Source organism: Solanum lycopersicum, chromosome 12 (assembly GCF_036512215.1).
Source record: "Solanum lycopersicum chromosome 12, SLM_r2.1".
Lineage (NCBI taxonomy): Eukaryota > Viridiplantae > Streptophyta > Magnoliopsida > Solanales > Solanaceae > Solanum > Solanum lycopersicum.
This window is the reverse complement of record NC_090811.1, coordinates 15,009,097-15,023,525: the sequence shown is the minus strand read 5'-3', so window position 1 is coordinate 15,023,525 and position 14,429 is coordinate 15,009,097. Positions and strand designations below refer to the sequence as shown.

At 32.0% G+C, this 14,429-nt stretch overlaps 1 protein-coding gene across 1 annotated transcript; it reads left to right on the top strand.

Annotated features, from left to right (window-relative positions):
- Positions 1 to 12,844: 12,844 nt before the first annotated feature.
- Positions 12,845 to 13,842, top strand: LOC112940520 (uncharacterized). Its single transcript, XM_069291941.1, has 3 exons — positions 12,845 to 13,325; positions 13,440 to 13,529; positions 13,571 to 13,842. The coding sequence occupies exons 1-3, from the start codon at positions 12,845 to 12,847 to the stop codon at positions 13,840 to 13,842; spliced, it is 843 nt and encodes a 280-aa protein (XP_069148042.1).
- Positions 13,843 to 14,429: the final 587 nt, after the last annotated feature.

Genomic DNA, 14,429 nt, shown 5'->3' with positions numbered 1-14,429 from the left:
GTATGGGTAATGAGACTGTTTCTAGGGTGGTTGGCATTGGTACAATTTGTTTGGAAACTAATATTGGAACTAAACTAGTTTTGAACAATGTGAAACATGCTCCTGATGTTCGTCTGCGCCTAATTTCTGTTGGTGTTTTAGATGATGAAGGATATGTTAGTACCAACGGTGATGGAAAATGGAATCTCATTAAGGGTTCCTTGGTTGTGGCTCATGGTAACAAACGTCGTGGTCTATACTGGACTACGGCCTCTGCTTGTGTTGATATGGTGAATGATGTTCAGAGTGATGGCTCTTCAACATTATGGCACAAGAGGCTTAGCCACATTAGCGAGAAAGGACTTAATGTTCTAGTCAAGAAGAAATTATTGTCAAATTTCCAAAGTGTTAAAATAGAAAAATGTGAGCATTGGTTGGCTGGTAAACAAAATAGAGTTTCCTTTAAGTCCTACCCTCCTTTGAGGAAGACAGAGTTGCTTGAGTTAGTGCACTCTGATTTATGTGGTCCAATGAAGACAAAGACATTAGGTGGTGCACTTTACTTTGTCACTTTCATTGATGATTGCTCAAGAAAACTTTGGGTCTATGTCTTGAAGACTAAAGACCAAGTGCTAGGTGTCTTTAAGCAGTTTCAGGCTTCAGTTTAAAGAGAAACTGGAAAGAAAGTGAAATGTATTCGTACTGATAATGGTGGTGAATATTGTGGACCATTTGACGAATACTGCAAGCATCAAGGTATTAGACACCAGAAGACTCCTCCCAAGACTCCTCAGCTTAGTGGTTTGGCTGAGAGGATGAACAGGACCTTGATGGAAAGAGTTAGATGTTTGATTTCTGAAGCAAAGTTGCCGAACTCATTTTGGGGTAAGGCTTTATTGACCGCTGCACATGTTATTAATCTATCTCCTGTTGTTGCTTTGCAAAGTGATGTACCAAATAGTGTTTGGTATGGAAATGATGTTTCCTATGACCATTTGAGAGTATTTGGTTGCAAAGCTTTTGTACATGTGCCGAAAGATGAGAGGTCAAAGTTAGATGCTAAGACAAGGCAGTGCATCTTCATTGGATATGGCCTAGATGAATTTGGTTACAGGCTATATGATCCAATTGAAAAGCAACTTGTGAAAAGCCGTGATATTATTTTCATGAAGAATCAAACAATTGAAGATATTGACAAAGTAGAGAAGGTAGAATCTTCAAGTTTTGATGGTATAGTTCATCATGATGAAGTTCCTCACACAAGTGTGCATGATGTTGTTGGGTTTGATAATGATGGCGATGCCCAAAATCATGTATTGAATCAACATGTTGATGTTGATAATAACAATGATATTGTTATTGATAATCCTGTTGCTCATGAAGTTATGGACGAATCAAATATTCCGCTTCGGAGGTCCACAAGACAGCGGTTTCCTTCCTCCCGTTATTCACCCAATGAGTATGTGTTACTGACGGGGGAGAACCTGAATGTTATAAGGAGGCCATGGAAGATGAGCACAAGAATCAATGGATTGAAGCCATGCAAGACGAGATAAAGTCTTTGCATGAGAAACACACTTATGAGTTGGTAAAATTGCCCAAGGGCATGAGAGCTTTGAAGAACAAGTGGGTGTTCAAAGTTAAAGTTGAAGAACACAACTTAAAGCCCAGGTACAAAGCAAGATTGGTTGTTAAGGGATTCGGTCAAAGGAAAGGTATTGACTTTGACGAAATATTTTCTCCTGTTGTGAAAAAGTCCTCGATTCGCACAGTTCTAGGTTTGGCTGCTAGTCTTAATTTAGAGATTGAGCATATGGATGTGAAGACGGCTTTCCTTCACGGTGACCTAGAAGAAGAGATTTATATGGAACAACCTGAGGGCTTCAAAGTAGATGGTAAAGAAAATTTTGTATGCAAACTCAAAAAGAGTCTCTATGACCTAAAACAAGCTCCTAGACTGTGGTACAAAAAGTTTGAATATGTTATGGGGGAGCAAGGCTATAAGAAGACTTCTTCAGATCATTGCGTATTTGTACAAAAATTTTCTGACAATGATTTTATCATCCTTTTGTTGTATGTGGATGATATGTTTATTGTGGGCAAAAATACTTCCAAGATTGACGAATCTAAAGAAAGAGTTGTGTAAGTCTTTTTCTATGAAAGACTTGGGTCATGCCTAGAAAATTTTGGGCATGATAATTACTTGTCTTAGAGATAAAAGGAAGATTTATTTGTCCCAGAAGAAGTACATTGAACGCGTACTAGAGTGCTTCAATATGAAGAATGCTAAGCTTGTTAGTATACCTCTTGCTGGTCATATGAAGTTGAGCAAGAAGATGTTTCCTACAGCTAGGGAGGAAAAAGAGAACATGGCCAAAGTTCCATATTCCTCTGTCGTCGGAAGTCTAATGTATGCAATGGTGTGCACTAGACCTGATATTGCTCACGCAGTTGGTGTTGTCAGTAGATTTTTCAAAAATCCGGGAAAAGAGCATTGGGAAGCTGTGAAATGGATACTCAGGTATCTTAGAGGAAGCTCAGATGAATGCTTGTGTTTTGGAGCATCAAATCCAATCTTGAAAGGCTATACAGATTCTGATATAGCAGGTGACCTTGATAACAGAAAATCCACTACTGGATATTTGTTTACTTTTTCAGGGGGAGCTATATCATGGCAGTCAAAGTTGCAGAAATGTGTTGCACTATCTACAACTGAAGCTGAGTATATTGCGCTACTAAAGCCGGCAAGGAGATGATATGGCTAAAGCGATTTCTTAAAGAGCTTGGTTTGAATCAGATGGAGTATAATGTCTATTGTGACAGTCAGAGTGCAATAGACTTGAGCAAGAACTCCATGTACCAGCAAGAACAAAACACATTGACGTCAGTTATCATTGGATTCGTGAGAAAGTGGAGAATGAATCATTTCACGTCAAAAAGATTCACACAAGTGAAAATCCTGCAGATATGCTGACCAAGATGATACCAAAAGACAAGTTCGAGTTATGCAAAGAACTTGTGGGTATGAGCTCTCTCTAAAGAAGTTGAAGATACCTTCTTCCAGTAGATGGGACTAGAGGGGGAGACTTGTTGAATCCATCCCATTATTTTAGCCAACTTAGGTATTCAATTGGTACAAGCAATTGTTAAAAATGAATAGTAATTGGAGTTGAAAAGAAAAAATTTGGTAGTTGGCAAATTGGTGAGATTTGCAACCATTTTTGACTTTGCTATGTTTACATATGTCATTAGTGACATAGGTATGGTTTTATCCTTCTATAAATAGAGCATTCTTGCTCATTTGTAGAACACATCAAGTTAGAGAGAAAAACCATTTTGAGAGCAAAGTGAGGTATTCCATAGACTATATAAGAAAATAGTCTGTGAAGAAAAATAGAGTGTGAGCTATATTTTAGTAAGACGGAAACCAAAAGAGTGTTGTTCCTTTTGAGTGTTGTATTTGTGACTACACAGTGTAAAATTCCTTACTATAGTAATACCAGTTGCTCCTCTTGGCCCGTGGTTTTTTCCTTTATTCAGAAGGGTTTCCACGTAAAAATTTTGGTGTCGTCATTTTCTCATTTTATTTCCATTACTTTTACCATATATACTTTTGTGCTTGTCCGCGTTTTCCTAACAAGTATGTTTAGATAACTCGCACAAATGAGACACATACTCAATCAAGGATAAACTTTCTGTGTCAAGCCCTTAAACCTCAATCGACTCTCCTCTCTCATGCTCCGAGGGATGAAACAATCCTGAAAAGCACAAGAGAATCCATACCTTTCTGCCGAAGCCGAAGGAGATCCAACTAGTGTAGACCTCATATAATTCCTCTCCCTAGCAGATCATCAGAGCTTAAGTGCAACAAAACGAACACCGCGTGCATCAACCATACCCACTGCCTCTAGCATCTCATGGTAGAGAGTCAAGAACTTATAAACATCCTCACTCTTACCACCCTGAAATTGGGTGGTTTCATCTTCGGAAATATCTCAAAGCTCTCTTGATCAGCTGTCAGAATAACCTCAGGAAAAATATGTGCACCAATAGTCGGTATAGGAACCATTGGTGGCCTACCCACCTAATAATGAATCACCGGATCTTGATGATGCCCTGGGGTCTGTGCCCCACTCTCATCTAAGAACATTGTAATGTACCTATTGCACCACCATGAGAGAAGTTTTCTGATACACCTAGCATCCTCAACAAAGTATATTGAAATAAAGAAGTTGCATACCCTAGAGGAACCTAGTCATACGACAACTTTAATATATGGCTCAGGGGAGACCTATATAGCTTGTTATCTAGCTAGTAACCCTCTACGGACGACCTATTGCGAATGCTACTCCACAAGCATAACTTCTAGCTCGGGCTCTAACCCTTACCCTAGTTGGGTTCTCAACAACTGCCTCAAAGACTGTCTCCCCCTAACACCGGAAATAGAAGCTCTTGTCCTCGGAATCAACAACATACAACAACTTAGAACTAGCGAAGGTAACCACACGTGATATCAAATAATGAATAAAATAAGTTTCCTAACCATCTTCATAGCCTCTCGGCGATAGGTGGAGACGTCTCTGAATCGATCATTGAGACTCAACTTAAATTTAACTTGTAAACACATGAGACCTATGAACGTGGAACACTTATATTATTAAACCCAAAAATGAACGTAATGAGACTCATCTATTCCCACTAATACAAGTTAGCCTCAAACCCAACAACCAGAAAGAAATGCAGAAAGTAAGTCAATTATAGAATAAAAATGAAAAGTTAGTCATTCTAAACACTCCAAAACATGGTTTCACGCGCACAAGACACCAATATAATAATACATAATTTGAAAGATAATACAAGTTTCAATGTCTTTTTTTCCCGAATAGAACAAAACATAAAGTAAGAAACAAGAGGGTTTGTCCGGATAACAAGCAACTACCTCTCAATGTATCCTCAGAAAGCCTTAGAAATAAATGAAGGAGAAAGGTGACATGGATCCGGACTTGGAACCTACACAAGTGTAGAAGAAAGAGTGAGTACCACACTACACGGTACTCAACAAGTAAACCATTAAAACAAGGTAAAACTAGTTAGAAAACGAGAAACTCCTTCATCCCAACCGAACCGCCAAAACTACAACGTGCATCGAAATTAGTCCAACCTAACATCTTACAATAAACAACTCATAAGGCTCTATATTATCATATCAATAGTTATAAATAGTCAAATCACAAGTATCAAGTTCATGGATCACAAGTATAAAGTCATCAATCACAAGTAATAAGATCATCGAGCACAACAATCAAGTATACCAAGTACAAATATCAAAACTATCATGTACAATCAACAAAGTAGACTCATAGGGAATACTCATAACCTAATACTTGTCGGCAATGACCAAGGCGTCACAATATTCATTGGAAATGACCTCAGCATCCATAACACTCGTCTATAATAACCTCTACATCAATAACATTCGTTGGCAATGACCTCGATATCGATAACACTCGCTGGCAAAGACTTCATAGTGCTTCAGGATCAATGCGAATATGCATGTTCACACAATAATTAAAGAGATGATAATTTGAAGAAATTCACATACACACAACACTATTAAGTATCACATCAATCACCGAATAAATATTAATACTCAAGGCAATTCACAATGCACAATATCTCCTTATTAACCCATTGCATTTTTAGTTAACCTCACATTTATCATTAAGGTATTCAATTTGAGCAATTTAACTCATCATCTCGTTCCCATTAATCCCCAATGCATATAAGAAAGAGAGTTCAACATTCCACAAGGCTTAAAAGTTCACTTGCTTTCTTTCAATCAAAAGTCAATTCAAGACTTGAGTCCTCCCTGTCAAAACAATGTTCAAAGCCACACAATCTAGTTCAAACAAATAGACACAATTTACATTCTGGAAATAAGAACACCCTAAACATACACTTTAAAAAATGTATCGCTCCAACTCAAAAATCCAAATCCAAAAAATAAGGTTTGAATCCAAAAAATTTTACTTGAAAACATTACCCATTACGTTTGGAACTCATTGGTGAAAACCATTTTGAAAAAGGACTTAAAATCGGTTCACAATCACCATTTTACTTTAGAACTTAAGTTCTTGAAAAACTTTGTCATTTGTCAATGAAAATTCCAAGCTTTGATGTTAAAATCCCTTAATGTGAAAGATAATTAAAGTTTTAAAGTCACAAATGCTTACTCAAATGATTTAGCAAAGGAGATCTCTTTAATATCTCCTCCAAGGGTTTTCCAAAACTCAAAAAGAAAATAGGGTAAACCCCTAAAATTGCAAGTCAAAACCCTTTTTAATATCATAAAAGCGGACTCGTATTCTCTTACGTAACCATCGCATTCACGAACCGCCTAGTGATTGAACATCGTTTTTGCAAGCAAACCTTCTGAAGTGAAAGTCGAGAAAGCGAGGGTCAGCCCACCTTGCTAACGTGATCTTTGTGAAAGTGAAGATCTCATCGCAAAAGCAAAGGCATCAGACACCAACAACACACAACCAATAACAAAATTATCGAATGGACTCTCGGGATTTGTTTGAAATTTCATACACATAAATCATACATGTGACTTGCCTATACTCAATGTTCCAGACAAAATGAAACTATCGAAACACGAATCTCAGGTCTTCTTGACCCGAGACTCGTACAAGTCACAGAAACTAATCATAAAATCTAAAAAGGTTAAATCAAGTTCGGGACATCTAAAAATTTCATTAAGACATCTTTAGGCCTAAAATCATCCCCAAATCCAACAGAATTGTCAAAAATTCAATACGAGCATCTCAATCCTGAATATTGACCAAAGTCAATCCAAAGGCTAAAATCTCTACAATTTTCAACTTAGGACCTCATATCTTAAAAAGGAGGCTCCAAATTTGAAACCAACAATTCTCTTAGACCGATTTCAACATTTTGAGACTGATGGAATCGGCACAATTCCATTCCGACTCTCGAATATCCAAAAGACACCAAAAATCACTATTTGACAACTTCAATCTTTCAAATTCAAAAACTCTCAAAATTCACAACTTTTACTCGAAGCTCAAAATAAATTTCAAAGTCTTATCATAAATGACTCAAGACTGACATCAGGAGAGCTAAAACAAGAATATAGTGAAAATTTCTCAAAATGACCATTTGGGTCATTATATTGTAATTACTATCATCTGTAAAATAAACATTAATCATACTAGTGAACAAACAATCTTTCACATTCCCAAGACATTAATTGTCACATGTATCGTAAAACACTAATCAAAGTTCTGTCACTAAGAGTAAAAAGTCTCAAATATATCTAAATTTTGATCGAAATTATTGTTATGATACGAACTTTGGAAAAGATTTTTTATCCGTCTACACTATTTAATAGTATATTTTATAAGTATATATGTGTCCACGTGGACATCATAAAGATTATATCATTATAAATAGTAACGTGTCCACGTGGGCACATATATACCTTTAACATATACTATTAAACAGCGTAGGAATTAAAAGGTTCTCCATGAAGTTTGATGTCATAACAACAATTTCGGTCAAAGTTTAAAGTATTTTCCAAACCCTCTTCCCTTCTTTTATCCCTACAAAAATCACAACCTTAACCTCAATCATCAAATTTTCTTTCTTCTATAGTTGTATGTAGATCGGTAGACTCATCACAAGTCATTGTTAGGGGTGTGAAAAAGTCGAATTAATCGATAAACCGAACCAAAAATGTTATTGGGTTTTTAATGTGTTTATAAAAAAAAGTTATTAGGTTATTGATTTGGTATCGGGTTTTACTATTGGGTTATTGGGTAAACTGATAACCAAATAAGACGGTAATAATTTACTATTTTACCCTCCTAATGAGTAATAATTTAATATATAACTAGACACTATAATTATATCAGATTATTAGTACTCTATCCACTCTACACTAGGTTGCTTTACTAGTTTTTATTGTTTGCTAAAAAACTAAAGACTAATGGTAGGGTTCGCAATTATAGTTATTTGATTTTAGTTTTAGTTTTAGTTTTAGTCTTGTTGGACTAATTGATTTTAGTTTTAGTTTGTAATTGTAGGTTGTAGCATTTGCAAGTTTGTAAATATCCGTAATTTGATTAACATAAAAAAATCGCATACTATATTTTGGCGGTGACATGTAATTATGGCCTTCGTACTATATTTAGATAAGTAAGAAGTCATATAATATTTTGCGGATATTTTCTTATTAGGTAAATCGAAAACCAACTGATAACTATCAAAAACCGATAAAGCAAACGCTGATAAATAATATCTTATTGGTTTGTTATCGGGTTAGCATATTTAAAAACCAAAAACTGATAAATTAAACTAATAATACATAAAATCGAACCGAATCAATCGATGCACACCCTAGTCATTGTTGTTCGGCCAAGTTAGTTCTGGTTCGAGCTAAAATTGCCATGGTAGTATGTATAATATGTAATTGAAAGTTATTTTTTTGACTATATATATTCTAATGACAAAATTTAGGAAAAATTAATCCAATTTAACCTCTATTAAAAGGTAGACAAATATTAAATAGTGCAAAAAATCATATAATGAGATATTATATGTTCCTTTTATAGATAATTATTATCTTGTAAGTTGTAACTGACTTAGATTTGAAGAGGCAAAACAATATACTTAGCAGTAAAGATTTCGGCCTCTTTTGTTTGTATTAGGCGTGAATCTTAATTATTCAGATTTAGTTCAATGTTTGATTTTCATGTCTGAATTTAAATGATTCAGATTTAACCCATTAAGTTTTTTTGTTTTATTTAAAAAAAAAAAAACTCTTAATGGATCTGAATGAATCAGATCTGTAGGAGACTCTTAACAACATTCAGACTCATTTTATAAATAATCAAATAATAAAGCATATCTTCTCTACTGTCTTTTTATCTCATAACTAAAAAAACTCTCTTTCTCACTTTTCACAATTCAACACCATTTTTTCTCAAAGGATAAGTTTTCATAAATCCTTTCAAGAATTTTTTTTTATATTAGTAATTTTCTTGTATTGATGTGTGTTAAGAACACTGGTTGCAATAATATTTTAGGTGTATTGTTGTTTATCAAGGTTTTTGAATGAAAAAATAATATTCCAATCATGATTATTTTAACTTTTTAAAAAAAATTGTGAAAAGTTATATATTTTGTTGAAATGAAAATTTTATAATATTTTATTAGTATAATATTTAATATCACTTCTATATTTAAATATTGAAAACAAACAATATTAATTATTTAGTGTTAAAATTTAGAGATCATATCTTAATATTCAGATGTGTATTCAGATCAAAACACTCAAATACAAATCTTAATATTTAGACCTCTTAATTTTAATGAAAACAAATGAGGCCTTAGTGTTTTTCTTTTTGTTAAAGCGGTAAGGATTTTGGTACGTAAGCCTTGTTTTATAATTCAGTTACTAATTAATAAAGGTGGAGCTATTGGACTTCTACTTATGTAATTAATAAATAGATATTTAATTAAATTTTGATTCAGCAGAGGAGCAAAATGGTAGCACAATTTTATAGAGAGGAGCTTTCTTGTTTTAATAACACTAATTTTTGAAAACGTATTTGCACGTTTCTTCTTTATTATTATTATAAAAAAAATTATAGATTTAAAAGTTGAATTATAAACGAGAAAAAGTTGAAATAAACAATATCAATTTTATTACATTTTATTCATTTAAAAAATTATAAAAATGAAACTGTGTATTTGCTATCAAATAAGAAAATATAAAACCAATTAAGATAATATAGTATCTCATGGTATGAATGTGTCGATTTAAATACAAGTAAAACCTTTAATAAAGTTATCTAAGGCACGAGACAAATTGAGAAGGGGGTAACAACAAACAATTTTTATATACGATCTCTATTTTTAAATGAATAAATTTCAGGAAAAAATTAATAAATGACATATTTAAGACTACTTATTATTAGTTATAACAGGAGTTTTTAAGTTTCAATATGTAGCAGTAGAATTCTAACCACAATTAACAATTATTAAAATATGAATATAATATAAATTTAAAAATAAAAAATTATAATTAATGTATAATCACGTAATATTGTGTCTTCCATAAATAGAGGTTTTGTGTAACTGACCAAAATTAGTGAATCACTTAATTATCTCTCTATCAGTTATTTGATTGTTATCAAAAAAATTGAATTTTTATCTGTTCTTTCTGTACGTTTTATTTTTTATTGCTAAATTATTCATGAAAAATTATAGCGTCTTCTCAATATTGATTCATCACTGAGGTGAATGGAATGATACAGGTTTGTTTTTTAATGAATTTTTTTGCATTATGTTTTTTATTTTCAAAAAAATAATTAAATTGTTCCAAAATTTTGCAGCGTGACTATTGAAATATAGATACTTTGATTGCTTTGTTGTGTTTTTTAATTTTATTTTTGACTTGTTTTTTTGATGTATTTTTTTTATTTGTAATTAAGCACCTATAAATTTGTCAACGTATTATATTGAGATACTTTTAGGTAGCTTTTATTGTATGATTAATGAGTTAGATAATGTAGTTACATTTAACTGTTTTAGGGTATAATATTGATATGAAGTATGATTTTGTGCCATTATTAGTATAAACTACGGTGTTGTGGTCTTTGTGGTTTTATGAATGTATATTGATATGTTTTATGGTTTGAAATGAACTAGATAAAATACAATTTAGTCAAAAGTATTATTTGATATAATTTTAGGTAGTTTTTTAATGTAAAATAATATGGTATAATTATTGAATTAAACTACGTGGTTTGATTTAATTCCTTTTGAATAAAATATAGGTACGAATTTCAATTTAGAGTAATAATTAAGATAATATTATTTATGATTTACAATAATGAGTATTAACTGATTTAGTTATTTCTTTTTACAAAGTTAAATAGTTTTTTTGTGTTAGTATATATTTTTGTTGGTTTTTAACGCAATTAACAATCTCATGACAGTAAAATTTACATTCGTGAGTTATATATAATTCTTACGCGAAATTTATTTGGTTAGTTATTGATATAACGGTTCAAGTTGACATAGACACCTGTGCAATTTAAATTACACCTTTTTCATGCGAGAGTCATAAAAATACCACCTCATGTGCTGGATCAAAAGTTATTACGAGTCAGAGTGACCAGGTCCGGATCTACCCTTATGAACTTTTTTTTGGACGAAAAATTATATTATTTATATATGATTAAAATAAATTTATATGTATAATATATAGCAGATGTCGAATCTCCTTTGACTATCTATTTCTACAGATATTGGACCCCTTATAAAAAATCATGGCTCCCCTGCTAGGGAGACTGGAAAGCAAGAAGTCATATACCAAAAGGAAGTTCAAGATGATCAAGGTAACATGCGACACATGTCGTCAAGAGGAGCACAGTAGAAAAATGTGTGATAGATATCCAGCAGAGGCATAGCTTATAATCATGATTAGTGAGGCTGTTTTATTTGATTCTTTAGTAACAAATGAAATGTATTTTTTGTTTTTTCTACTTCGATCGACTATGCTTATTGGTATGTTTTAAGAATTTCGTTGACCTTTATGAAGTATAATTTAGTCAAAAGTACTGTATTGATATATTTTTTGATAAATGTAGTATGATTGTTGAATTAAAATATGTTTGACTGGTATAATTTCTTTAGTTTGTAATTTTGATATAAAGGTTCAATTTTGTACTATATCTGTGGTTATATATCGGTATATTTTATGGTTTATAATGAATTATACAAAAAAAAAAAAAGATTTAGTCAAAATATTATATTGATATATTTTTCGACAGCTTTTACTATATTTAATGTGGTATGATTGTTGAATTTAAACTATGTGGCCTGAATTAACTATTTTAGGGTATATAATATTGGTATAAAATGTGATTTTAAAATATATTTGTGCTTGTATAGATTGGTATAAATTTATGGTGTTATATTATTTGTGGACTTGTAAGTGTATATTGATATGTTTTATGGTTTGGAATGAACTATATAATATACAAACTATTCAAAAGTATTATATTGATTATAGCTATCAATTTGGGCTAACTCATATATGCTTTGATATTTTACGGGTTAGGTCGGGTTAGCTTATTTTTTGTGTGGACCGGAAATGGTCGACCCAACTCACAAGTATGTGAGCTACAGGCTTGCCGGGCCAGCCCACTTTTTAAAATTTTTATATTTTTTTAATTATTAATTTAAATAATAAATTATAATCTAAAAATACTATCATAAATATCGACAAAACAATATGATATGATGTTTATGTTACTACTTGTTAATCAAATTCACAAATAAAATTGTCTTTATAAAACATTATTAAGTTAAGTTACGATTTTAAAAGAAATTATTGATTTTTAAGTATAAATATCTAAATTTAATTTAAACAAATTATTATTTTTTTAAGTATAAATATTAAAATAGAAATATTAACCTAATTGTTTTGAGTTTGACTCTCTTTAATTTTAAATTTTAATATTATATTATATGTTATAAAGTATTTGTATTATAGTGAATGTCTATCATGTGGAGTCCTTTTTAAGATATGGTTAAAGAGTTCTACTTGGAGACCAAGTTAGATTTCTCCTATAAATAGAGTGTTCCTCTTCATTGTAAATTCAATTCATCAACAAAAATAACAAGTCTTCTCTTCTTTTCTCTCTAATTTCTTCTTCTTATTCTATAGTTTTATAACACGTTATCAGCACGAGACTCTAATTTCTCAAAAGTGAAGGTTAGATTTGAAGAATTAATAAAGATATTATTTATTCTTTTGTTTTTAATTTTAATGGTCAATCTTACAAAACTAAAGTTCACCGCCCTTCAAAGTTCGGGCAGGAACTACCTCTCATGGGTGTTGGATGCTGAAATTCATCTTGATACAATGGGTCTTGGAGACACCATAAAAGAAGAAAATAAGGCATCAAATCAAAATTGTGCTCGAGCAATGATATTTTTGCGTCATCATCTTGACGAGATTCTGAAAATCGAATATCTGACAGTTAAGGATCCACTTGTTTTGTGGAAAAACCTAAAAGAAAGATTTGACCACTTGAAGATGGTCATACATCCAAAGGCACGACATGATTGGATGCATCTAAGGCTACAAGACTTTAAGTCTATACATGAGTACAATTCTGTCATGTTCAGAATCACTACTCAATTGAAATTATGTGGAGAAACAGTTAGTGAGATTGATATGATGGAAAAGACGTTCTCCACTTTCCATGCCTCGAATGTGCTCTTGCAGCAACAATATCGAGAGAAAGGTTTCAAAAAGTATTCTGAACTAATTTCTCATCTTCTTGTGGCCGAGTAAAATAATGATTTATTATTGAAAAATCATGAGAATCGACCTACTGGATCTGAACCACTTCCTGAAGTGAATGAGGCGTACGCCCACCATGCTAGGCGTGAAAAAGGTCGTGGTCCTAATCGTGAACGTGGTCGTGATCGTGATTATGGTCAAGAACGTAATTCTATTACTGGCATTAATCATTCATCAAATAAAAAGGAAAAAGAAAGGATGAGAAATGTGAAGCAACCAGGGAAGGTTGTTTTCGATGTGATGTAAGAGGTCATTATGCACGTGATTGTCGTACTCCCAAACATTTGGTTGAGCTTTATCAAGAATCACTGAAGAAGAAAGAAAAAAATCCTGAGGCAAATTTTATCTATGAAAATCCAGTTGACATCACGCACTTGGATGTAGCAGATTTCTTCGCACATCCTGAAGGAAAAATAGATCACTTAATTGGTGATGGTCCTGTGAACATGGAAGAGTGATATTTTTTTTTATAGTATTTATTAATAAATTTCATGTAATGATAGTTGCTTGCATGAATATTAGTATTTTAAATTAGTTTAGTCGTTCATTAGCTTGTTCCTTAATTCTTAATTAAATAATATATATTTTTTATTGATTTATTTATATGATTCTAATATGATAGAGTTAGTCAAATACTAAACTTCATCACGTGTTTGTATTATATTAGGTCTTTAACTTGGTCTAATGTTAAAAACATAAATTCTGATATTAACTAGGATTTATCATGTGTTTGTATTATATTAGGTCTTTAATTTGATCTAATGTTAAAAACATGCATTCTGTTATTTAACTAGGATTAAATAATGATTTTATTTTATTTTCCTAACAACTCGTTTTTGACTTAGAGGAAACAATAAATTAAGGCTCAATTTCTAATATTTAATTATTAATTTATTCCTTTGAATATAACCCTTTTGACAACACTAATATTTAATATATATTTATTTTGTGTATGTCATTTCATGTGACGATATGGATAATTCTAAGAACATATTATCGAAATATGAAGATATTTGTTTGATTGATTCTGGTACAACACATACAA

What these genes read in the sequence shown, in the direction of transcription:
- LOC112940520 (XM_069291941.1), top strand. Translation starts at nt 12,845, where the DNA reads ATGGTCAATCTTACAAAACTAAAGTTCACCGCCCTTCAAAGTTCGGGC. An exon ending in GCAACAATATCGAGAGAAAG is followed by an intron (nt 13,326 to 13,439) that starts GTTTCAAAAAGT and finishes CACTTCCTGAAG; the next exon opens with TGAATGAGGCGTACGCCCAC. An exon ending in TCGTGATTATGGTCAAGAAC is followed by an intron (nt 13,530 to 13,570) that starts GTAATTCTATTA and finishes TCAAATAAAAAG; the next exon opens with GAAAAAGAAAGGATGAGAAA.